The 25,262-nt window shown below is 31.0% G+C and overlaps 3 protein-coding genes across 5 annotated transcripts; 2 read left to right on the top strand and 1 right to left on the bottom strand.

Moving 5' to 3' along the window:
* Positions 1 to 1,616: 1,616 nt before the first annotated feature.
* LOC126780580 (glycine cleavage system H protein-like) lies at positions 1,617 to 6,897 on the top strand. The gene is made up of 5 exons (XM_050505177.1): positions 1,617 to 1,677; positions 3,028 to 3,141; positions 4,555 to 4,634; positions 5,704 to 5,832; positions 6,511 to 6,897. The coding sequence occupies exons 2-5, from the start codon at positions 3,045 to 3,047 to the stop codon at positions 6,670 to 6,672; spliced, it is 468 nt and encodes a 155-aa protein (XP_050361134.1). The 5' UTR covers positions 1,617 to 1,677; positions 3,028 to 3,044; the 3' UTR covers positions 6,673 to 6,897.
* Positions 6,898 to 7,700: 803 nt separating this feature from the next.
* Positions 7,701 to 13,974, bottom strand: LOC126780586 (ATP synthase subunit gamma, mitochondrial-like). Of its 3 annotated transcripts, none has more exons than XM_050505186.1 (5): positions 13,874 to 13,974; positions 12,366 to 12,577; positions 9,226 to 9,389; positions 8,523 to 8,687; positions 7,701 to 8,001 (listed from the first exon to the last, which is right to left on the bottom strand). In XM_050505186.1, the coding sequence occupies exons 1-5, from the start codon at positions 13,963 to 13,965 to the stop codon at positions 7,738 to 7,740; spliced, it is 897 nt and encodes a 298-aa protein (XP_050361143.1). In that variant the 5' UTR covers positions 13,966 to 13,974; the 3' UTR covers positions 7,701 to 7,737. The 3 variants fall into 3 exon arrangements, with proteins under 3 accessions (XP_050361143.1, XP_050361144.1, XP_050361145.1); XM_050505187.1 differs by lacking the exon at positions 13,874 to 13,974 and adding an exon at positions 12,879 to 12,940; XM_050505188.1 differs by lacking the exon at positions 8,523 to 8,687.
* A 3,298-nt stretch (positions 13,975 to 17,272) lies between these two features.
* On the top strand, positions 17,273 to 23,754 carry LOC126780615 (protein henna). The gene is made up of 6 exons (XM_050505231.1): positions 17,273 to 17,430; positions 20,328 to 20,631; positions 20,802 to 21,161; positions 21,732 to 21,994; positions 22,253 to 22,482; positions 22,643 to 23,754. Exons 1-6 carry the CDS (start codon positions 17,377 to 17,379, stop codon positions 22,797 to 22,799), a joined length of 1,368 nt encoding a protein of 455 aa, XP_050361188.1. The 5' UTR covers positions 17,273 to 17,376; the 3' UTR covers positions 22,800 to 23,754.
* The last annotated feature ends 1,508 nt before the right edge of the window (positions 23,755 to 25,262 follow it).

Raw genomic sequence — 25,262 nt, 5'->3', positions numbered from 1 at the left:
GATAGTGCAAGACGCTCTGGGTCTCTCAGGGGCAGTTGTCGCAATAATAGTCAAATATTAATCAATAACAAAGTTTAAACAATTCTAGCTACGATAAAGATTTATTTATTCGTAATGATTCTTCGTAAAATCGTAATTAATGTTGATTGTTTATGGTGAACCGAATAAATTACGCATAATGTTGTTTTTTTATACATCTATTTTTTTATAGAATAGGCGAGCATATGAGCATTGGGAATTAAGATGTTATGTCCCTTGTGCCTGTAATTACACTGGCTCACTTACCCTTCAAACCGGAATACAACATTACCAAGTACTGTTGTTTTGCGGAAGAATATCTGATGAGTGGGTGGTACCTACCCAGACGAGCGTGCACAAAGCCCTATCACCAGTAAATAATATGTTGTAACAAAACGAGCTCTTGCTACTTGACTAGTCATGATTACGGCAAATGACAAGATGACTGACCCTGATTCCATGGAAACGGGGTCTATTGTGGAACGCTATATGCGTTGAAAGATTAGCCCTGCTATTATTGCCAATATATCTTTAAAATATAGTTAACAGTACATTTAACACTATTGCTTTAATTGGTGACAGGAGTGCCGGTTAACTTATGGCCCATAAAAACAGAATTGAGATTTAACGTATAAAAGATGTATACGGTGGTATGTTTTATATTTATTAGCTAATATTTTATTTTGATCTACGTATATCTTTAGTACTCAATGTAAATAAAAAAAACATATATATCTAGTACAACAAATTATGTAAAAATATACACATGACCATAGATTGGTGATTAAGTCTGAATCGCCAAATGATAGACACAGCCTCACGATAGCAGCTGGACTGACAAAATTATGAATACGACGGGAAACCGCTGGAAACAGGAAATGAATATACAGACAGAAGACTCTGGTCGCAGTGGCGCCGATTAGCCGAGCTTATGTCTTGACATAGACAAGTTTACTGGTTGGCGTAATGATGGATATTATATTACAAGAACCCTAACCAACCTAAATATTTTGTTTTATATCTATTTCATAAACAGTTATTTTTTAATTTGGACTTGTAAAAAAATTAATTGATTGTAAAAAATACGAAATAAATTTACTGAAGCCTCATATTGGTAAAGCGCTTTAATGATGTTTAAACAGTCATTTGTTAATTAATATTACGAAGAAAACGTATTACTTTAAATTCCTTTAGACTTAAAATATAATTATATTCTAAAATACGTAGATATAAATAATTATTATTTATTTTTGATGATTATTGATTTTTTCTGAAACGTGAATTAAGTAAACCAAGTATAGTAACAGCCTCTAAGGCTAAAGCTAAGGCCTCATCTCCATACGAGAAGGTTTGTGGGTTATTCTAGTACGCTGCTCCAATGCAGTTTGGTGGATCCTAAACTATGAATTTTCAGTTAAATTTAAAAGTGCGTGGACTTAGTCGAAATTCAATATGAACTCAACATATGTTTATATATTTTTTAAATGGTGTCCTAAAATTTATGAAATAATTATAGTGGTGAACATGAATATTTAGCTAAGATGTTTCGAAATTCCAATAGTGACATTGGATAGTGCACTAGCGATAAGAGACAGACTCCGGCTCCAACCCGTCACTGTTCGCTCGCACCCGCCTCGGCCCGGACGCTTTCTTAGATAAGTAAGTTACGTTTCTATCCTTAAATTTTTATTTTATAATTATCTCGCAAATAATAATTACACCTTAATAATAATCATTGTCTTTTTATAACATGACCAAACGTAATATTCGTATTTATATATTCAATGCGATACGTTTTAAATGTTATTTACAGTTCGAAAATTTTGTAACAAAAGCTCACGGGTAGATGTTTTTTATTTTGTATTATTATTTTACCTAAATATTGTATATTTTAATAATTTTAATTTACCATTCTTTACCTGAATATCTTATGTTACTCGATCATAGTTTTCACTTTTATTTAAATATGATTAAAATACATGCTGATTCAACTGCAGATTCACTCCTGTGACTTTTTATCATACTGACATTGAAACCTAAATTAACCCTTTTAGTTGTTGCAAATAAAAAGATTTACCTTTTGCTTTTTAAACGTATACAAAATTTCGCGACTGAAAATCTAGTGATATCAGTGACTATTCTCTTATATTTTATGTAGATAAATTATTATCACACTTTATTGTGTTGACATATTTAAGGGTTCAAGGTCGTTAATCTCAATTTGAGATGTTCACGCTACTTATAATACAGATATCTAATTACTGAATGGCTTCTCATTATATTTATTTGATTTAATGTAAGTATTTTCGTATAAAATCTTATTTTAAATGAGTCTCATACTGTTCGCGATTTTTTCATTTGTGTGTATAATTTAATTTTAATAATATCAACTTTTCAATTATCATGGCACTCAATTGACTCGTCGATCTAGTGGCCAGTATATAATGATGCAGATCTTTATCGGGCTCGAATCATAATTCTAATATGTAACATTCCGGGGCTTAAAGACAGGTAAAGCTGATATTCCTGTTGTCTTCGGTCGTGTCCCATTAAAATATGAGAGTGAGACAATAGAGTGTGATCTGCCGTTCACGATAAAATTTCCTTCCATTTGCGAAGGCTAGGCTCGGGATTCGAAGCCGTCATTGAAATCTACCAGCCGGACATCGATCATCCAAATTACATAGTTTATCTACACAACTCATCTTCAAATATATGAATACCTAAAGATCTAAAATATGTACATTATTTTTTTATAATATTTATTATATAATGAAGAAAATGAAATCATATTATCATTTAAAATGCATCGTGCCATTTATATGCACAGCGAAAGGTGCGCTAAATGCGGTCGCACGCAATACCCTCAAATATTATTTAATTCTTGACAACCTACATTAACTATAAATTTTTATTATAAGCTAAAAATATTTAATCGGTTCAAGTAATCTTACCACTTAGTATGTGAAGAATAGATAAATTATCTGTGTTTTGTGTGTAATTTTTCAGAAAAAAACAATATTAAAATGGTACTAGGGAGTTTAATGCGTTCGGCGACGAGGTTCAGCCGTTCCGGCGTTACACATTGCTGCCGAAGAGCCTTTTACAGCACAGACAACAAAGGTAAAAAAGCAATAACAATTCACGCTCAATTATAATATTAGTATTAGAAGTAAAAAATGAAATGGGCGCGATCCGGTTAACAAGGATTGCTTCTGTACTTACTAAGTCGACTAGTTTTTTACGAATGCTTAACTTTAGCGTTTATTACGGTTTATTTGCTTTGCAGTGATTTTTTAAATTACCTGACCAATTACAAAGATAGCTTTAAAATTTCATTACTTTTAATGGGTCGTCTATTTATTTTGGTCGCATAATTAAAAAGTTAGGTGATAGGAAGGGTCACACAAACCGAATTAATTACTCCATTAATGTTATTAAATACAGGTAATAAGCTGCCGACGTATCCTATACTTAAATTATTTGAAGAAGCTAAATCTCCACGGGTATAATTTCTTGGATACAGATAATATAATATAATTATACATAAACATGTTTTCATGTTATTAGTGATGTAGTATTTTAACAATAAGAAATTACATAATAATAGCTTATATTTTCAAGAATGTTACATGTTTTCGGAGAGGGCTTAACAAACATGCCATACGCAACAGCGACATAATTACTTCTATATTTTCATTTTAACCTCATGCAGGCACGCAAATATGATTCTGATGAATCTAAGTTTATAATGTTACGTCATTGATAACGCTGGCTAGAACTCACTTTTACAACCAAAACACATCAATACAAAATATGACAGCTCACTCGTAGAATATTTCTATAAGTGGGTGTTGCCACCAATAGTTAGTAAGTTATATGGTGTGAAATGTATGTAATTATACTGTAATATTTTATCACATTAGGTATTTAATTTTTAATGTTTAAACATAACGTTATCATGTTCATTTTATATATTTTTATAGATAATACGAAAAAGACGAGCATTAACTGTCTATCTTCATAAATAATTAGCGCCTTAGATAGTAATTTTCAAACAAATGTATTAAATAATATTTAAAGTTATTTGATAGCTATATACATACTTATAATGTATTATTAAAATTTTCGTTTAAGCAGTTTTAATTTAGAACTATAAGCGAAGTAATTTGCAAGCGATTTTTATTTATAATATATTGAAAAACACCTAATCTGAAAGGCACTGCGAAGATTATATTTTCCTTTATTAAATAACATGATTTATAGCGAGTGATTTCTCTCTTCTGCTATCACTATTTGACATTCGAAAAAAGAAGATAAAAGTATTGTATAACGAAGCAACAGCTTCACAACGTTTATTGAGGATTTTATATAATTTTTAACATACAGCTTACATGTTTTATGATCTATTTCATGAATAACAATTTTTATGTGTATTTATATTCCCAACAATTCACACACGTTGTAGGCCATAGTGCGTTTTCCGTTCACTTCTATGTTTATCATTATAAATGATTTATTTATTTATTATTCCAGGACGCTACTACACAAAGAAGCACGAGTGGGTGTCAGTAGATTCAGGGATAGGAACCATTGGCGTATCAAGCTATGCCCAGGTGCGTATTAATTTTTTTTCTGGCATGTATCTACGACTATTTAATAAAATAATTATTAAGCTTGCTTATTGATTGTGAAATATCGAGCACTGTTAATTGTGTCGCGGTACTTTTTTAAATCTTACATTAATTTTTGTTAAACTTTAGTATGTGTGGGCTAATTCTCGAAACTATATTCGACCCAGTTTCATATGTGAGATTGAATTTTAAAACAAATTTTGTACAATTTAGAGGTTTTGGAGTTATTTTCATTTTTTGACGATATAGGTGACAGATAACGTCAAAAACTATCGAGTCTATGGAAAGTTTGTTAAGGAAGATGTCTTGTTTCATCTATTCTACAATAATTTTATTTTGGGTAATTTCAATTAATTTAATTTATAATTTTGCGTAGCCAGCAAAGAACGTAATTATGGTACTAAGTAATGTTAAATGAGTAAACAATTTTAATATTTATATAAGTTATATATATCTAAATTATTTTGTGTCCAAATATACGAAAAACGTAGTATTTATATAAATTAAATTTGATTGGTTCGCTATTTATTTTTATTGGTTCATGATCGTGATAGCGTTATGTTTTATCTAAATAAAGGGCAATTATCTAGTCAAACATCGGGGTCTGAGACCGACCCGGCGCGCGGCGTCTTAGTTTCTGATTATTGAGGTCAATAGCATTATTACTACTTTATATGTATCTCACATATTCTAGTAATTTTTTATCTTTTCGCATGACACCATTATTTAAAAACTTCTAATTAGTTATTGAATTTATTTATTTATTTATTTGGGAAAACATACAGCATAATATAATACATTAAATGTTTTACAAAAATACAATATTTTACGGAATCATATCATCAATCACATTATCAATTTCTGCGTAACAAAACTGCTAACAATGCCTCATTTTTCAAATTAGAATTCGAAGTTTACAAGATATGCGTGAACATACATACATACAACATACAAAGCAGCTGGAATGTCGACCTTTTAGTTTCGCCGTAGTCAAGTAAAAATACATGATCATTTGCAATACATAATAATATTTGTGTTATTATATTTCCAGGACTCGTTAGGAGAAGTTGTATTCGTACAGTTACCCGATGTAGGTCGGACGGTGGCGGCAGGCGATGAGTGTGGAGCCCTTGAGAGCGTCAAAGCGGCCAGCGAGGTTTACACGCCAGTCTCCGGATCTGTTAGTACATCTATTTATACCATGTCGACCGTAGAGTTAACGGCCTCTGGGGCGGAGAGTCTCGAGTGGGTGGCAAACATAAACCAGAAAACGCAGCGTGGGTAGTCCCTTACAGTCTACACACGCGTATCCCGTGAGGATTGTGTGAAGCCGCTGGACGCGGGTAGGCTGTCTCTATCCAGCATAGGTCATCATTCGGATGAAATAACGATGATGATAATTGTACCCCTTAAATTTAGCATCGGAACCATACTAAGGCGTGGTATACATTGAGGTAGAATGGTCTTCAAGAAGAAGATTTAGGGCTTATTCTGCCGTTATACTCCAATTCAGGTTCGTGGATATACATGTAATCGAATTTTATTAGAAAATTGCTGGTTCCTCTCGATGTTTTTTCATTCACAAGCACGAGATGGATTAGATATAAAAATATTAACATAAAAACCTAGCAATACTTAGCCGTATTTTGAACAGTGTGTTTGTTTGTTTGAACATTTAAATCCCGTCCAGTTGGAAAAAATAATAATTAGGAAAGGTTTTTGAGAGTTCCGCTTTGACCCCGAACGGTCGGAAGAGTTTAACATAGGTAAAACCACGCAGAGCAATAAGGAATAAATAAGCAATAAACGAAAGAAATATTAGCACAAAACTATAACTAATTAAGAGTATAAATTTTAGATAACCGAGAAGAACGACGCAGTCGAATCAACGCCGTCTCTTATCAACAAGTCTTGCTATGAGGAAGGCTGGCTGTTCAGGGTGAAGCTGTCCACGCCAGATGAGCTCCAGCAGCTAATGAATCAGACGGAATATGAAAAATACCTCGAAGAATCGCACTGACATTGCATTTTGACATTTTCTTGTAAGTTAGATAGTAACGACGTCAATCACTGAATCTCATGTAAAATTATATTTTGAATAATTAAATGCAAACTGTAAACATCCTAATGATATAAAATTTGTTTAAATATATTCTGTAAAAATATTTATGTCAAGTGTAACATCAATTGAATAGTTAAGAATTATAAGTTTTGTAAAATATAATTTGGAAAAAGCAATAATAATTATACCTATTATAAAATTAAACTAATTTTTACAAGCTTTTCTTTAACTTAACCTGTACCAGCTTAAGTTAGTGTGGGTTTATATTGCAACTGAATTTTAAACCAGTGCCATTTAAGCCGTCCGTTTTATATAAAAACTAATTCTTATTCATTTTTTAAAAAAGTCTTACTTGATAATTTTTTTAATACAATTGTAATATGAGACTTTTTTTATTATAGAATAGGAAGGCGGACGAGCATATGGGCCACCTGATGCTAAGTGGTAATCAACGCCCATAGACATTGGCATTGTAAGAAATGTTAACCATCGCTTACATCACCAATGCGCCACCAACCTTGGGAACTAAGAAGTTATGTCCCTTGTGCCTGTAATTACACTGGCTCACTCACCCTTCAAACCGGAACACAACAATACCAAGTAGTGCTGTTTTGCGGTAGAATATCTGATAAGAAGGGTGGTACCTACCCAGACGAGCTTGCACAAAGCTCTACCACCAGTTAATGACGTAATGGGTCAGAATAAATTATATTACAACAATGTTTCATCTGTAACTGTTTGTCAGTAGGTTTCACCAGTCATCATCATTCAAACAAACTAAATTAGCCATAACTCGAGGGGCTCATTGGCATCAAACAGTTCTTAGATCGACCTCCTGGCACCATCATCAGATCAACTCAATGGTATCAAATGCAGATTTTAATTCGATAGCATATACAGAAAAAAAATGTAATTAGTTTTTATATAGTAATTTACTTGGAAGTGATTAAATCGCATATTATACGTTTAAAGAAAACGGTATGTCATTATCTAATTAATAATATATTTATTAAATAAAACAAACTACAAAGCTGCAGCCCCAGATATAATCTCAATGAGTTCTCTCGTTATGACAGCTTGGCGCGTCCTATTAAATAGTAGAGTCAATTTCCTGATCATGTCATCAGCATTTTTGGTCGCATTGTCCATAGCCGCCATTCGCGCAGACTGTTCAGAAGCCGCCGATTCTTTTAATGCGTAGAAAAGTAAGGCAGCAAAGGTCCACTCCGAGTAGGACTCGAGCTGGTCGTCTTCTACGTCGTCAAATGCAGTCATGTTAGGAGCGGTCTGTACCAATAAAGGAAAGCTTTAATAAAGCAAGAACAAAGCAATATCTCACTGTTGTGCAAAACTTATGATAATTGATATACAATTTGGAGCGTTTTCCACAATACTGGTTTTCCATTGCCGATATGTGATTATACTTATATGTGTATTCTTATATATATATATATATATATATACTCGATATATATATATATATATATATAGAGTAAAAATTTCAACTGACAAACGCAGGTTCTTCCACGATTTTTTTCTTTACCGCCTGTTATGAGATTAATTTTTTGATTGCACCAATGAAGAAGAGAAATTCTACATTGCATACAGATGAGATGCTAATCCGACACGCCCTATAACATCGGGCACATGATCTGCAACCGCACAGGCTTGCTATTAGATCACAAGGTAGATCAGCAATCAATCATATCACAAGTAAGGTTTGAGTTCTACTAGATAGACCGTCCATCTCATCTAGCTTATTATTATCAGAGCAATTTGTTACTTATAAGCGATTTAAATAAATTTGCCTCTATTTTACTCTTAGTGAAGAAGGGTACAATCGTCAACTCGTATTTGACAGCACTGAAGTACTTGTTGTAGTATATCTCGCCAATATCGTATATGTATCCCGACTGCACAATGGCTGCTGCTATAGTTGAAGCATCTTTGAACACGGGAGCTATGCGACCTATCTGCTTAAAATAAAAATATACGTTACGGAAACAAAATTAAAACTGTTATTTAATTTACCACTTAAAACACTATATATATATTTTTTTATTTAAAATAGGCAGACTGGTTAATAGATCACCTGATTGTAAGTGATGTAAGTGATGATGTAGATTAGTAGCTAAGATCCTTTGTACTGTGAGCCTTTAGTTACAAAGTTAGTTGTAGTACAAACCTCAAGCGTTCGGTTATTAAAATGTTTTAGGACGCTGTTTTATGAAACAAAAAATATATTGGGAACTGCCCCGATACCTCCGTAACTTAATCAGTTAATAAATATCGTATAATATGACCAGGGAGTTAATTATAATCTCTGGTGTTCAAAATGGCGTCACAGTTTGCAACACTGGCAAGAGCCGGTGATCGAAAATGGAGTCGAAGAACACGGTCTTATTTTACTGCATAATATTGTTTCAGTTTTATTAGGAATCTAAATAAACGCCCAGGAAAGGAACATCACACATCATTCTTTTTAAGTATAATAAAAAAAATTATAATCACGTCTTTGACATTAATGAGCATATTTTCGCTGTATTGTCTTCTGAGCATTGCTCGTGACTTATCTCCAACACAAACGAGCTTGTGCGTCGCAGCATCTGCGCTGCGTGTCGTCATACTGCGTCGAATTCTACGCGACACGCCCGTGTGTACACCGCCGCATAAACCTGTTATGAAATTAAGACATTTTTAGTATTATTACCAACAAAAACCACTCAAAAATACTTATATTGTAATAAAATACTCGTATCTTTCTATAAGCCTAAAGAATTGTTGATGTTCATAATAATATAAAACTAAATATATATTATAAAGCTAATCATAATTATAAATCAAAGAACTATTCAATCATTTAAGATTAAAAAATAGAACAAATTTTGTAATAATGTATGCGATAAGAGAGAAATATAAAATATGGTACATATATGGATAAAACGGCACCTCTACATATTACAAAAATTGTACATATCATCATTTTATTATCACATACAACGCAGAAGACCACCATCCATCTATACTATTTTGCAAAAAATCACATGTGTATACCTATTTCAATCGAAGTCGGTGTAATGATAAACAAACTTTAGATTTACACATTCCATGCATTTATTAATTATTATAGCTTTTGTGTATTTACGGGCACTTAAACATTCTTTCCCTTTTAAGGAAGAATGGTAAAAAACTGTTTGTACATTCTTACTCTCCCCTGACTTATAACAATATTGTCAATTACTAAAACTTTTAAAACGTGTTAAAAAAATTACAATGAATATTTCGTACAAGATTCGCTCGTATTTAATTAATATTAATATTTCCGGTATAAAAAATATTGCTATATTTTCGATTACGTCAAAGGTTTTATTTCGTCGCTACGGAAATATTATAAATTTATAAATTAGTTATTGATATGGCAACACTATGGAGAAAAGTAAACTTAATAGGAAAAAGTATTTTTCGGGGTTGCTAAAAGTTAATATGTATAGTTTACAGAAATAAGCCTTAGAACAAATGCGAGTTGAAAATTAAATTAAAACATTAATTAAATTTACATTTCAGCTGGAAGCTTTACGTTCAAGAGTCCCTATATTGACGAATACCTATGTTAGTCTATACTTTAATCCAATAGCACGAGGACGAGTAAAGATGGAAATGGCTATAGTTTTATTATATTCACATTAATATGTCATACAACTACGTGTCGGATTGGCCCCTTCACCTACTTGAACTGTTATTTGTATATATACTGATGTAAATTCAGAATAAAATTGCATTATATGTATAAAGGAAATTCCAACCTTAAGGAAAATATGTGATAATGTTAATGTGATTGTTTGAATAAATCTAATAAATTATACATGCATTATAATTGTATAAAAATAGTAGAAATCTAATACTCCTACTATTTTTGAAACAATATGAAATGTTAGGTGTTTTAGTGTTGCATTGTCACTTTTTTCACCGGGATCTAGGAAACAAGCCGTTACCTCGGTTTCCAATTAATTTAATTGAACCGAGGGTCAGACTACTAAAAATTGGCATGTCCATCCGCCAGGGCATAGCGCATAGGCAAGTCCAGCAAGTACCAGCGTCGGTCTAAATAAGAATGCGATTGATCCATCGATAGAAGAGAGGATGAATCATCACTACCATAAACAGGGCAGCGAAAGAGAACCCCAGATACTCTCCACCTGCCGCTAGGAATCGTATGTCTTCAACCTGCATGCCTGCCCATCCAAAACCCTTTTTTAATCGCCTGTCCACAAATGTCTGTGAATTATCCGTCCATGATACCCTCGTCAAAAATAAAATGGCTTTGTTTTAAATAATTATGAATACTTATATATATATATTATATAGTACTTGATTATTCTTGTGACATAATCTGTTATTATTACTATTCGTTGAAATTAATTAATGGTTAATTTAAATACATTTTTATTATAAAACGAGAATCAGAGTCGATATCCAGGTACCACACATTTTTAAAACAACGAAGTTCGTGTATTTTAATTAAACCTTCGACGGAAATAAGTAGTATAAATGTTTAAATGATAATAAGATTATTGTGCGAATATTTGCTCTTATGTGACCATGATCTGCTTCAGATTCTTGGTTACATATTAGGGTATTTTTATTCAATAAATTAAAATGGTCCTATTACTAGCACAGCTACCAATATTTTAATAAAAAAATAATTAATACTTTTGCTCTTGTGCTTTTCTTTATCGTTAGGTATATTTAAAATGAACTGCTTAACCAGGATACATATACAAAGCATTGATGGATGAGACAACTACGGAGCATATGCTATTTATGGATTTGTGCAAATATTTTTTTAAATAAACGATATAGGTTGAATGAATTGCTGTGATGATAGATCATTTTTTAATATAAGTGAAATGGCTTATTGTGGTATTAGAAACAACAGCGTATAGGAGTAGTGCGTAGGGGTTATTATGGTGGCTTCGCACTGGTCTGGCGGAACATTATGTTTGGTAATGTGTTACGTGTTCAGTGTGATAAGTCACAGGTCTCGGCTACTAAATAGTGTTCTTGAATTTGTCTTTTATTTTTTTTTCATTTCTAATATGCGTTTTGTAATTGAGTTTCTGTAACTAGAATTAATATTTTTATTATCAGCAGTACCCCAGTTTGTTTTACTCGTTACGGTAAATTCAGAGTATATTATCGTTTAAGATTTAATTTATATGGAGTCATCAATATTATGAGCTCGTTATCCTTGAGTAAGGACTGTAGTTATTTTATACGGACTTAGTAATAATCGCACGCCAACTGCGTATGCTCCTGTAGACGCACGCCTAACCCTGAGGTCAATAACAACCAAGATACCAGCGTTATCGATTCGACAATATTTTATTACTTTAACACAACTGATATCTGAATATCTGAGCACAAGTTTATGTTTAAATATTTATTTAATTAAGATAAAATTATAATTGATTTAATAGAATATTTAAAAGCGTTATACTTTCGTTAAATGTATAATTTCATTTTTTACTTCCTATACTAAAATAACAATAAAAATAATGATATATATTTATTTCAATTTTTAAGATATAAGTGAGAAAAATGTTATTTTAATTGAAAAGTGATTTATGATTTAAAAATAATAGCAAAATAACCTCTATCAGATGTAACAGCTACGTATATCCTGTTGATTTTCTTATCATCCTTGGCTTCAACGTTTTCAGCGGGTATTTCGGGTGGAGTCTCCGCTTTCGACTTGTCATCTTTCTTGGCAACCTTCCCAACTAAATGACTTGACTCGTAAAACTTCTGGGGACCGTAACCAAATGGTCGCGCTGAAACAAGCTCTCGTTCTGCTTTCGTGAACCTTTTTGGAGTTTGAGAAGAAATGAATAAATTATATTGCAGCCATCAAACGCGAATGTGTTGAGCGTGATTTGCATGTCATCAATCTTCATAGTTCTTCTTTCTTAATCTTCTTCATAGTTATGTTCAATACCACACTATACTACTACTAAGGTTTTCGTAGTCAATTAATTATTATTGCAAGTATTTCTGGTATGATTTTATTTAAACTTAAAGTTTGTGATTGGTATAATAGGGTAAATGGGTCAAACCTGCAACTTTAACATTACCAATTATAATAAGAATATAATAATGCAACTCACACAAAGATCATTAGAGTTTGTATATAAGATTGCAAAAAGGCACAAACGGCATATTTATAACCGTGCCGCCTATGGGATAAACGATATCGCAGCTTATTTAATAAGCATATGCGTAAACACTCACACTTATGAAACTTAACTTAAACTCACACTTACAAGAAAGTGTATGTACACTGTCTATGTACAAGTGTATGTACAACAAGTAGCCTTATGGCTAAGACAGCGATCTCATATTTAATAATATAGTACATATTTTCATGCGCTTAATTTGTGCTTATAATTAATTTCGTACTCAGCGATGAAGGAAAATATTGTAATATGATGATATTTACTGGCTGTTAATTTATTATTTACACGTTCTTAAATAAATAAAAATTAAAATCGCAGCAAAAAAATTAATTTCGAAAATATACCAACGAAGTTGTTTTTTTTTTTTGGATTATGGGAGCAGCCTAATAAACCTAAGTTAAATCAACTCATAGTAGATTGTCCGCAGCTAAATAATAATTTGATGTTAGATTAATTTTAAAATGCAATAAAAAAGTAAATTATTTTATAAGTAAGAATTGATAAAAGATTCTAATATAAATAAAATTTAACTATTAATAATATTTATATTATCTTACGACGTATCGGTGCTAAATAGACACGTGACTTAGAAAACAACCCATTGATGTTATCATAAATAAGTTGAATTTGAAAATATTTGTTGTTGCATTTACATTTCCATTTTTATATTTATAAATAGCTGTCCAGTAATAGTGTAAATGTAGGTATATGACGTCATATCCGTATAGGTAGAACAATCTACAGGTAAAACTTAAGGAAAACATACAAAGCAAAATTATACTTTTTTTGGCCAGGAAAAGCTTAGAACACCAAACCAAAGTTTCATTACAATCGAATGAATGTTGTAGGAACGCATTGAGGACAAACAATATGAATACAGAAAATGTATATTTATAATTTGTAGTAGGATAATAAAAGCTTTTTACTTGCTAGCTGAAACCATCTTCATAGTCTTCGTAATCTTTTGGATATTTTTCACTGATTTCAGACGAAGCGACACTTGTTTTAACTGTACCATATTAAAATCGTTTTTGTATTCTGGCTCTATGCAATATATTATGTATCAATTTTGTCGATGTTGCATTCATAATCTTGGTTTGACATTTTAATTTTTTTTTAATTGAATTGATTGACATTGACGTTACGTAAACAAAAAAAACAATGGTTTAGCCAGCTTTCTAGTCATTTTGGTAAAATTTCCACGAATTTAATGTTCAATGTTTTTCTTCCTCATCCGAATTTAATGTTCGTAAATTGCTCTCGCAAATTAAAAAAAATTATCTTGATTAAAAATTGCGTAATAAATTTGCGTAATCTAATAATAACATAGATATTGTGGTAGCTCATACATATTGTGTGACGTTTGTTTTTATATATATTCACAAAACAATAATCACCTCATAAGTGGACTAAGATAATATACTATATAAAGCTGTTTAATAAGATAATATTAAACAGCTTTATCAATTGTTACAAAAAAAAATACTTACTCGTTTAATAATTTAGTTGCGGGTTCTTGGTAAAGACAAAATTTGAACCTGAAAATTCTTCTGAATTCTGAACAAAGAGCATAGGTTATGAAACTAGGCAAGCACAGCTGAGTGCTTTACGTGCTTAATTATAATTCATTTCGTGCTTGACGGTGAAAGAAATCCTGAATTCGTTGGACGAAATTCTGAGATAGGTATGTTTACCCACCAAGCCGTGTTTTAGCAATACGGTGGAATGTACTTTTAAGTTTTAACCTCTAAATAGTAGTATTACGTTTTGAAGCCTGTAAAAATATTTTCAATTGTATTAGGATTTTTTATGTAAAATAGGTAGACAATTTACAAATGGGTTATCTGCTGGTAGGTGGTCACGCAGAAGAAATAAATGAACTAAATTGGAAACCGAATGGATGGACAGACAAATCAAAAGGGGACACAATGAATATTTATATTTGTTTCTTTGTTTTTCTTCTGTTCTGATAAATATAGTGTAAATTTCTTTTTACAAGTAGGAAGAGCGGTGAATCTGAGATACAGGTGCCCCGATCGGTCTATTCGAAAATAATAGGAATCACTGTTAAAAGGTGATGACATAAATGCAGCTATATGATATATGAACAAGACTAGGCTAGATAAACAATAATAAACAACGTGTGAAAAATAAGAAATTAATATTTTAAAAGAATATTATATATATACATTTAAGTTTATATTACACAGGATTTAGACTATATAATATGCATGCCATTTTTAAAAAGTTTAAATAGTACCCTTAACTGAATAATTTAAAACCAAGCTATTTTAATAAATAAATCAAAGTTTGCTTATTTACATCGCTAGTATAGTAGAATGTTCAGTTGATGTTGCTATTTGATTCGAATGTAAATAATAACAATGCATAATTATTACACTCGTAACTAAGTATTTACGTCTTTTACGAATTTATACACAAATTATAAAAAGTAATCTGGTAACAACAATAAAATATAATAGATATTATTTTATTTTAAAGTAACATAAAAATATTTAGTTTTTTTTTGTGAATGCTTAGATACATATCTGCTTTGTAATTGCCGTTTGTGTACATATATTGTCGTAACCTTGAAATAAATACGAGAAATATAAACGCAATTTTATACTTGTATTGCATCGACAACTTTTATCTAAAACATTAAGCAAACTCTGATGGATGTGGTATTTTAAAATTTGGTATTTTAAGCAACAAAGATGTCACATTTGCCAATAAACTCGTATTGAAATATGTAGGTATGTATCTTTTACCGCTTCTCACACCGTCTACGTCCACGGGATCGATGGAATCTTGTAAATATTCATTCTCACTCACCCATCATACTGGAATGTGATATTAGAAATTATTCATGTTTGGTAGTAGAATAATTAGTGAGTCTGTCGCACCCAGCCAAAAAACATTGCCTATCTGTTTTTTACTAATACACAATATTATTAATTTTTCTACACTAATGAATGAGAAAATGTATTTTTTTTAACTAACTAACTAACTGAAAAAACTACTAAGCCAATATAAATAAAACTAATATCAGAAGATGCAGCGCGTTTCGGAGAAGGTTTTAGTATAAAATATCATTATTTAAGTAGACTATTGACGGGACTAACTCGAATTCCATGTTCTTAATAATAATGTTTCAATTGTCTTTATACATCTATCTATATCTATGTTAATATATAAAGGTGAAGAGTTTGTTTGTTTGATCCCGTTAGTCTCAGGAACTACTGGGTCGGGTTGAAAAAATATTTTTGTGTTGGATAGCCCAATAAGAGCGGAGCATCAATGAAAAAAGTTGCAAAATCGAGAAAACTGATACCTTCTGACAGCTTCAGTTACGTACGTTGCGTAAAAGGTTTAGGATACGCAACAATCATGTATGACGGAATTATTCCTCTGATAAAGTTCGCGATAGCATATGTCTGTAACCTTTTGTATGGTAATCGAATTTGTTCCGAAATAATGCATTATTTGCGAAGTCGTTTTTATAAACATGGTATTAATTCTTATGAAAGATATCGAGATAAGATCATAGATAGTTTTTAGTACATTTTTAGTTTGACATATCTCAACAAGGGTTGATAGGTTATTTGAAAGCATTTGTAGTTGGTTTGTAAATAACTTTGAATTTAAAGTTAATAGGTATATAACGCCACAAAATTTTTTTTCCATTGTTTTGTTAAATTTATACTTAGTCGGTTAGTTGACAATAAGTACTTAGTTTTTAAATAAATCGATTTATCTTTCAGTTTTAATACAACATACAATAAATAGTCAGAATAGTGTAGTATGTCGGAATAGATTTAAGGGAATGCTGTTTTTCTCATGACCAATTGTTTGTTGTAATACTAATATCCCTCGAAAATAAAACTAAAATGTTGTATATATTGAAATATTATAAGTCTGCTGTTAGTGATTTCTTTAAGTTATATGCGGGTGAAACCGCGGAACAGCTAGTACATAATATACACGAAACTCTGACTTTCTGGCTGAATCTGACTTTATTAACGATGTTATTACTCTGGGTTATTTGAGTATGTCGTCAAAACAAGAAGCTTATTAATGAAACGGTTCGTATTTACTAGAATTATTTCAATTTATAATGACCGTATTCAATTTGAAATTTTCATAATGAAAAAAGAAAAAATCCCTTTCAATAATTTCAAAATACTACATACATATAATGTAAAATACAATAATCGTATATGTATAAACCTCATCCGATGCGAGGTCTCTCTCGGTTCATAGCTGCGTCACACTCCGATTATAAAAGTACTGTCTACTGCCGACTTTTGTTTCTATACACCGTACGCCTCCGATCAGTCGCACCGCTCCTTGTTAACGTGGTCACTAATTTGTAGGAATTTCACTGCTTTTGGAATATACAGCCTGATATACGAAAACATTATATACTATGGAAGTGCTGTCTCAGAGCCAGGAGGTCTTGTCCACTTCGCCGGCGGATACGGTATATTTTTGTATTTGTTGACCCTTGCGATTGTTTTGTATATTATTATATTAATTTTATATTAGGAACTTTTGTGGAGTAACTTATGCGATGTTTATGTTAGATATTACATATTTTGCGTGGTAGATATGTTTTTAGTTATGTTTATGCTTCTGTGACAATTTCTTTTTATAATTAAATTAGTAAATCTTAATATTATTAGTTGTTTTTCTTAATTTTAAATATATTAAATCGTTCTATTTAATTTTGTTTTATGTATGATATTAGTTCTTAATAAGAGTAAAAGTAAAATTTTATATTTTATATCTGACATAAAAATATTTCATTTTTTATAAAACTTTTTACATCTGTTTAATTCATACTGTTTTTATAAAATAGTATAAAAACACTTATATTTGTCCGTAGACCATTCATAAAAAGAATGTGGATCGAATGATCGCTAGGCATATAAATTGTTTAATTGCGAGAATTAACGACAGTGCTATTCCTAGGGCAGTTAAGAAAAAGGTTAAGAAAAAAAACTGCAGTCATAAGAGTATAATTTCCGTTATCATTACCATAGTGAATAAATAACAACGTGCAACATTTAAATAGGATAAAAGCAGGTTTATGTCGCTAGCTGATACTTGTGGTTTTTATTTTCTAAACTGTATATATATTTTTTAATCATTTAACATTAATACAATATTTGTTTTCATTAGACCATTATATTATATTTATATATAAAAAGGCTTAAACAAAACAGTTCAGTTACTTTTCCTCATCTCTTTGTCAACAGATTACCTTTTTTTTTATTTTGGTAGCTATTGACGAGTTTTACTGTTATCAATAAAAATAATTGACAAGATAACTATTACGAAAAAAATATAGTTAATAGAAGTTATTTCGACATTTATATTAAATAAAAAAAAAAATCTAAATATTGATAAAGTTGTCGATAATTCAACATATTTAAAAATTGCGAATTCATTTTATGTTTTGTAGGCTTCTTCATGTTATGATTTCATGCTTATTTTATCTATCGTCGTTTCACGATGACGCAACATGAATCTTAATTATTATTATTTTGATAGTTGCCATAACACATTTGACTTTCGGTCCTGTACAATCACACGTTATTTTATCTATTGCGGCTTGATAATTAAATTATATAATATTATTAGACAAAGTCTAATCTAGTGACCTCATACTCCCCATCAACCTCTATTGAGAGACTAGAGGTATCTTTAAGAGTCTCCTCTTAAATCCCATTGCATTGCAATTGCTTTTGTTTTGCATGCTTTAGATATACAAATATTTATTGTAAACAACAACATTTATTGAAAAATATAAAAAAAATCTTCCATCATTCGCCTGAGTATCGACCTTATCTTCGGTCAGAGAGAACCGTTGGTAGATTTTTGTTACTGAATACGCAAATGTATTGTTTATATATTGAATAAACATTTGTATTTTTATGGTTTTTTATAAAGTATTATATATATATATATATATATATATATATGTACTTATATATAATATATAGTAAGGAGTTGATGACTTATCCGAGCGTGTAAGCGACAGCCATTGCTACGCTAAATTAAAAAAACTGATTAGCTTTTTTTTATTTGTTGTTAAAAATAGATTAACTGATAAATTACCAATAGCCAAAACAATTTGTTACCATTCAGCTTTTAATGTTTTATATAAGAATTTTGAATGGTTCCAGACCTAGTGAGACTTAGTGATTCAGGCTATTGTTATCACAGAAGCGCTAATCTCGAAAATAACGAAGGCCGATTTGAAAAATCTCCTTGCGTTTGTTAGTCTCTTTATCGAAAAAGTATAGACTATATAACTCACACGACCCGTTAATCGAGCTGTAAACGTAAATGTTATTCAATATAGAAAATCTATGTTTAAATCGTAACAAAAGCGAGCTTAAGCGCGGGTTTTTTTTTAAATAGAATATGATGGCGGACGAGCATATGGGTCACCTGATGGTAGGTGGTCAGAAACGCCCATAGACATTGGCATTGTAAGAAATGTTAACCATCGCTTACATCACCAATGCGCCAACAACATTAGGAATTAAGTTGTCATGTCCTTTGTGCCTGTAATTAAACTGGTTCACTCACCCTTCAAACCGGAACATAACAAAACCAAGTACTGCTGTTTTGCGGTAGAATATCTGATGAGTGGGTGGTATCCACCCAGACGAGCTAGCACAAAGCTCTACCACCAGTAAGAAATCCAGCTTGATAAAAAAATCAATGAAATGACCTGATAATTTCGATTTTAACTTAATTAATATTAATTCGTAACCAGTTCAAAATATAATTGAATTTATCATCTCGCTGTTTCGTCATTGTTTTCGTTCATTTATTCATCGGCCAACGACATGACCGGTCTAAGGTTATCATTTTACTTTATAATCTGTATATGCTCTATTATAGACACTTAAAATTGTTAATAAACTATTTTATCGTATATATTCATTCAAATTGAACCCATATTACTTAATTCGTAAATCGCGCATACTCGGTAGGTATTATATGAGTAGGTAAGATAGAAGAAAAGATTAATAAGGTCACAAAGGAATTATAATTAAATTAAATAAAATTAATTTATAATATTATATATTTTAATTGGAATGGTGTATATTAATAGTAATTATTGTAGTATCATATTAATAATAGGAGCGTAAAAATTAAATATTGAATTAATTTTATAATTTATGTGTTAAGTGAATTTAAGATATACTAATAATACAATACTTAATAATAAATATGATTCTAAATTTAAAACAATCGAATATCAAGTAGAAATTGAAAAAAATATACGAATTGAAAATTCGCACTTGCTTATACATTTGTGTTATTTAAAAATATCTGACTAGCTTACTTCTCTCATTGCAGCCAAAACTAATGCATGGAGGCAATTACATTGCTGAAGGACGTGATTCAAATAAGTCGACCTGGCTCCTATTCTCTCCTGAAACACCTGACACAGCTGGTTCCTTGGCGAAGTTTCTCAGCATTTTTTCTACCCATGGTGTGAACCTTAGCCACATCGAGTCCCGCTCGTCAGCAAGAAGGCCCGGATATGAGTTCATGGTTGAATGTGAACATGGCTCTGGCGACTTTGGCGCTGTTCTGGCGGAGTTGAAGGAAAATACAGGATATTTGAATATAATTTCTAGAAACTACAAGGACAATAAAAGTGAGTTCTATCACAAATGTTTGATCAGTTGAATGTATACATACGACACAAAAATAATTATAATATGAGATGATAGTAAGAAATAACTTGTAAAAAAATTGAAATTTAAGCCATCATCAATTTTAAATTTAACTTATTTTGTTAATAAAAACTATGCAAATGTGTTACAGCTGCGGTACCCTGGTTTCCGAGACGTATTCGTGATTTAGACAGATTTGCGAATCAGATCCTTTCCTACGGTGCTGAGCTCGACTCAGATCATCCTGGCTTTACTGACCCCGAATACAGGGCCAGAAGAAAATACTTCGCTGATATTGCATTTAACTATAAGCACGGTCAGCCCCTACCACATGTGAATTACACTAAAGATGAAACCGCAACTTGGGGCGTTGTGTTCAGAAAACTTACAGAATTGTATCCAACTCACGCTTGCAAGGAGCATAATCACGTTTTTCCATTATTGATCGAAAATTGTGGATACAGAGAGGACAATATCCCTCAACTTGAAGATGTTTCTAATTTCCTTAAAGGTATTTGTCTCTTGGTTTTTTACCGGAAATAAAGTAGAATATTTTTATTGTATTTTATTATTATATTTTTTTATATTTTATTATATTTTTATTTATACATTAGATATTCAGTGCAGTATGATATGTAAAACGTTCATTATTTGCTTTTTCTTATACGACTTTCACTTTTATCATCGTAACATAACAAATTAATAAAAAAGTCATCTTTCTCAGAGAACGACTTTTTAATAAATGTAATGTAGATGAGTGTATTCACGCCAACATCGTTTAAGTATTAAATGCGGGCGAGAACAAAGTGCACATTATTAACTTTATGCTTACGATAAGTGCTAATCTGTAAGAACTCACTTCATTACTCACCCGTTAAATGTTGACAATCGACTCATAATCATATACCGTTTTGTATTCTTGAAATGTTATAAATGCTATGGTAATTGTAACATATCATTTTCTGACATTTCGCTGACAGATTTATGTGATAAGTTCGGGTTGAATCTTATGGAGTAGTATTTACTGTTTTGGTGTGCGGTCTTACTTACGCTTAAAAATAATTTAATGAATTAATTACAGATTGCACAGGATTTACTCTACGTCCAGTAGCAGGCCTACTGTCATCGAGAGATTTTCTTGCTGGTCTGGCGTTCCGAGTGTTCCATAGCACTCAGTACATTAGGCACCATTCACGTCCCCTCTACACTCCGGAGCCAGACGTATGCCACGAGTTGCTGGGCCATGCTCCACTATTTGCCGATCCTGCATTTGCACAGTTTTCTCAGGAAATTGGTCTCGCCTCTCTGGGAGCCCCAGACGATTACATTGAAAAACTTGCTACAGTAAGAAGCATTTATTTCATAGTCATATACGTCGTAATTAAATTCTTGTTTTAAAACAACTTTAAAAAAGAGGGGTTTCTAATTTCGTTTGTTTTATTATTTATTTTTGTTACCTAAATATTTTCCGTATCAGTTCAGTAATTATTTAACAATGCTGTGTCTTCTTCTTCCGAATAACAAATCAAAGATGATAGAAAGACAAACTAGTGATTTGTAAGACTATGATTCCCAATGTTAAAAAAAAAACTTTTTTCGCAGTGCTTTTGGTTTACTGTGGAATTCGGCTTATGTCGTCAAGAAGGGCAACTTAAAGCTTATGGTGCCGGACTTTTGTCTTCATTTGGTGAGCTACAGTACTGCCTTTCTGATAAGCCCGAGCTAAGGGAATTTGAGCCTCAAATCACCGGCACGCAAAAGTATCCAATTACCGAATATCAACCTGTATACTTTGTGGCCACCAGCTTCGAAAATGCTAAAGAGAAAATGATGTAAGTACAATTTTTTTAGATTGATAGGAGAATAGAATTATTTTTATTACGTCCGGAACACTAATAGTTTATTAGTTAAAACCATTGTGAACACTAAAGTATTTTAAGTATGAGTAACTTCAGAATATATTTATTTATTTGATTTTTTTCATTTTATTAGAAAATTCGCTCAGACTATTCCTCGTGACTTCGGTGTCAGATACAATCCATACACTCAGAGTATTGACATACTCGACTCGCCCAGGCAAATGAGGGACCTCTTCAAGCATATACACCAGGAAATGGAGCTGCTAGTTGGTACAATGGATAAATTTTAGAACATTTATAGAGATTATAGTGTAAGACTAAACAAAACTACTGTGAAATTAATATGACTATATATTTAAAATTTATAAAAATTCAATGCGATATTGACGACGCATATTAATGAATCATTTTAAGAAAATAATTATCTACCTATTTTATTAATCAATTCTTTTAAGTTTTTTTTATATCGTAACTTTTATATGATAGTTATTTTTAATTTACACTTGTTTCACTGGTGGTAGGGCTTTGTGCAAGCTTGTCTGGGTATGTACTACCCACTCATCAGATATTCTACCACAAAACAGCAGTACTTGGTATTGTTGTGTTCCGATTTGAAGGATGAGTGATTGCCAGTGTAATTACAGGCACAAGGGATGTAATTAATTGACACATTTTAGTTTCCAAGGTGGGTGGCGCATTGGCGATGTAAGCGATGGTTAACATTTCTTACAATGTCAATGGCTATGGGCGTTTCTGATCACTTACCATCAGGTGACCCATATGCTCGTCCGCCTACTTATTTAATAAAAAAAATTATTTAGTTTAATGAGTACCATATAAATATTTACATTTTTTTAAGTTAAACAGATTATATGCCTAAGTAACGCTTATTTAAATATGAAATATAATAAGGAATTCGTTCGGTTCTAATTGTCGACAGAATATTAGTTCCACTTTTATAATGTTTCTTGAGATCGTGAATTCTTACGACTTAAGAAAGTAGTTTAAAAGTTTTTTTATACATTAATTTCTACTCATATAAACTTATATTGTGTTGAACTGTTTAACTATTATTATGGTGAATTTTAATAGCTTTATTAATGTAAATAATAATATAGACTATTTATAACTTAAATGTATTTTAAGATATATAAATTGAAAGCGCGTATAAAATATTATTATGTAATAAAGGTTAATTGTAATTATATATTAAATAATAAGTAATTATTTTTGTTTAAATAAAACAACTATATAACCAACATAATATAATAGTTTGTACATAATAAAGTACCTAGTACTTGTCTTAAACATAATTATTTCTATTAAATGACAAGATGAGAAGAGAACGGTCGTATGTATGACCATACACATACGAGATTTTAAATTTCAATTATTAATAGTATTAGCGATACGTAAAATACAATTGCGTGATCGAGCGAATTAAAAGGAATCGCGAAACCTTTAAAGCTTAGTCATACCTGTGTTTGTATGTTGCCTTGTATACTTTATGGATGACTTCACATCATACTCGCTTCGCTGGGTCGCGCAAGTGTGTACGTATCCTTACACTAAAATGAGATTTATTTACAAAAATCGAGTCAAAATTCTTTTTACTACGATTACAGAACTAACGCGTTATGTAATTAATTGACAAAAAAATTCTAATACTTGATAATACGACGATGGCAAGTTTATTAATAAGCACACATTATACAATACAAATGACAAGCTCTGTGAGTAGGAAATACATACAAATATTAATGATATAAAGACTGGATTATACTTGAATGCAATTAAAATATAATTCTCAGTGAAAATTATATAACAATATAATGTACTATAGAAGAATTAATTTGCTATTTACATTGGAAAAAATTTAAGTCGATGTATTTTTGAAACCCGTGGGATAGCGTTAATAATATGATATAAGACTCGTTAAAAATACCGAATATACAAACGCACAATTCGTTTTTTTCTAGCTAAATTTTACACATTAATATATTATTAAATTCGTATGATTTTTCGTAATAAAATTATAAAGACCCGCCCGGAGATTGCGTTCCTGACCAGATGTCAGTTAGTCGTGACAAGTGAAAAGTTAAAAAAGTTAAAAAAATCAGTTGAATAAACTTGTAACAGCGCAGTATCGGTTTTAAAAAGTATATTTAGTTAGTTGACTTAGTTAAGTCGTTTTTAATGATATTTTTCGTTTTTATATAGCTACCCATATAATTTTATTGATCAATAAAGTTTAGCAAAAATAAATTATAACTAGCTGCCCCTCTTCGTTAGTAGGTCAAATATACGATATTAATATTTTTATCTTACTCTTCGCCATTTAAAGTTATATCGTCCATTTGATAACGGACCTAACAGGAACGAATGCTCTTGGCGGCCGAACATCAATTATAATTTTAAGACAATATATTATCTACTGACTGCATTACAATTTTCCATTAACGTTGACCGAGTACATTCGCACTATGTGTTATTTATGTACTACAATGTTTGTTAAATTGCAAGTTATTTTTATTGGAAAATCTTTAATGTAACTATTTAGTTAAAATAGTGCTTTAAATTTACTCCTTATTATTCATTTTGATATAATTAAATAAAAAGATAAAAAAACAAACTTATATTATCTTAAAATGAAAACATTCTTAAAGTAATAACGAAATCATTATCATATGGAAATCTCTACATAATATATTGATTATATCGAATTTAAATGTATTTTACATTTATAAGTATTG

Source organism: Nymphalis io, chromosome Z (assembly GCF_905147045.1).
Source record: "Nymphalis io chromosome Z, ilAglIoxx1.1, whole genome shotgun sequence".
NCBI classification, from domain to species: domain Eukaryota; kingdom Metazoa; phylum Arthropoda; class Insecta; order Lepidoptera; family Nymphalidae; genus Nymphalis; species Nymphalis io.
Note: the sequence above shows the minus strand (reverse complement) of the source record. Positions and strands in the feature narration are given on the sequence as shown.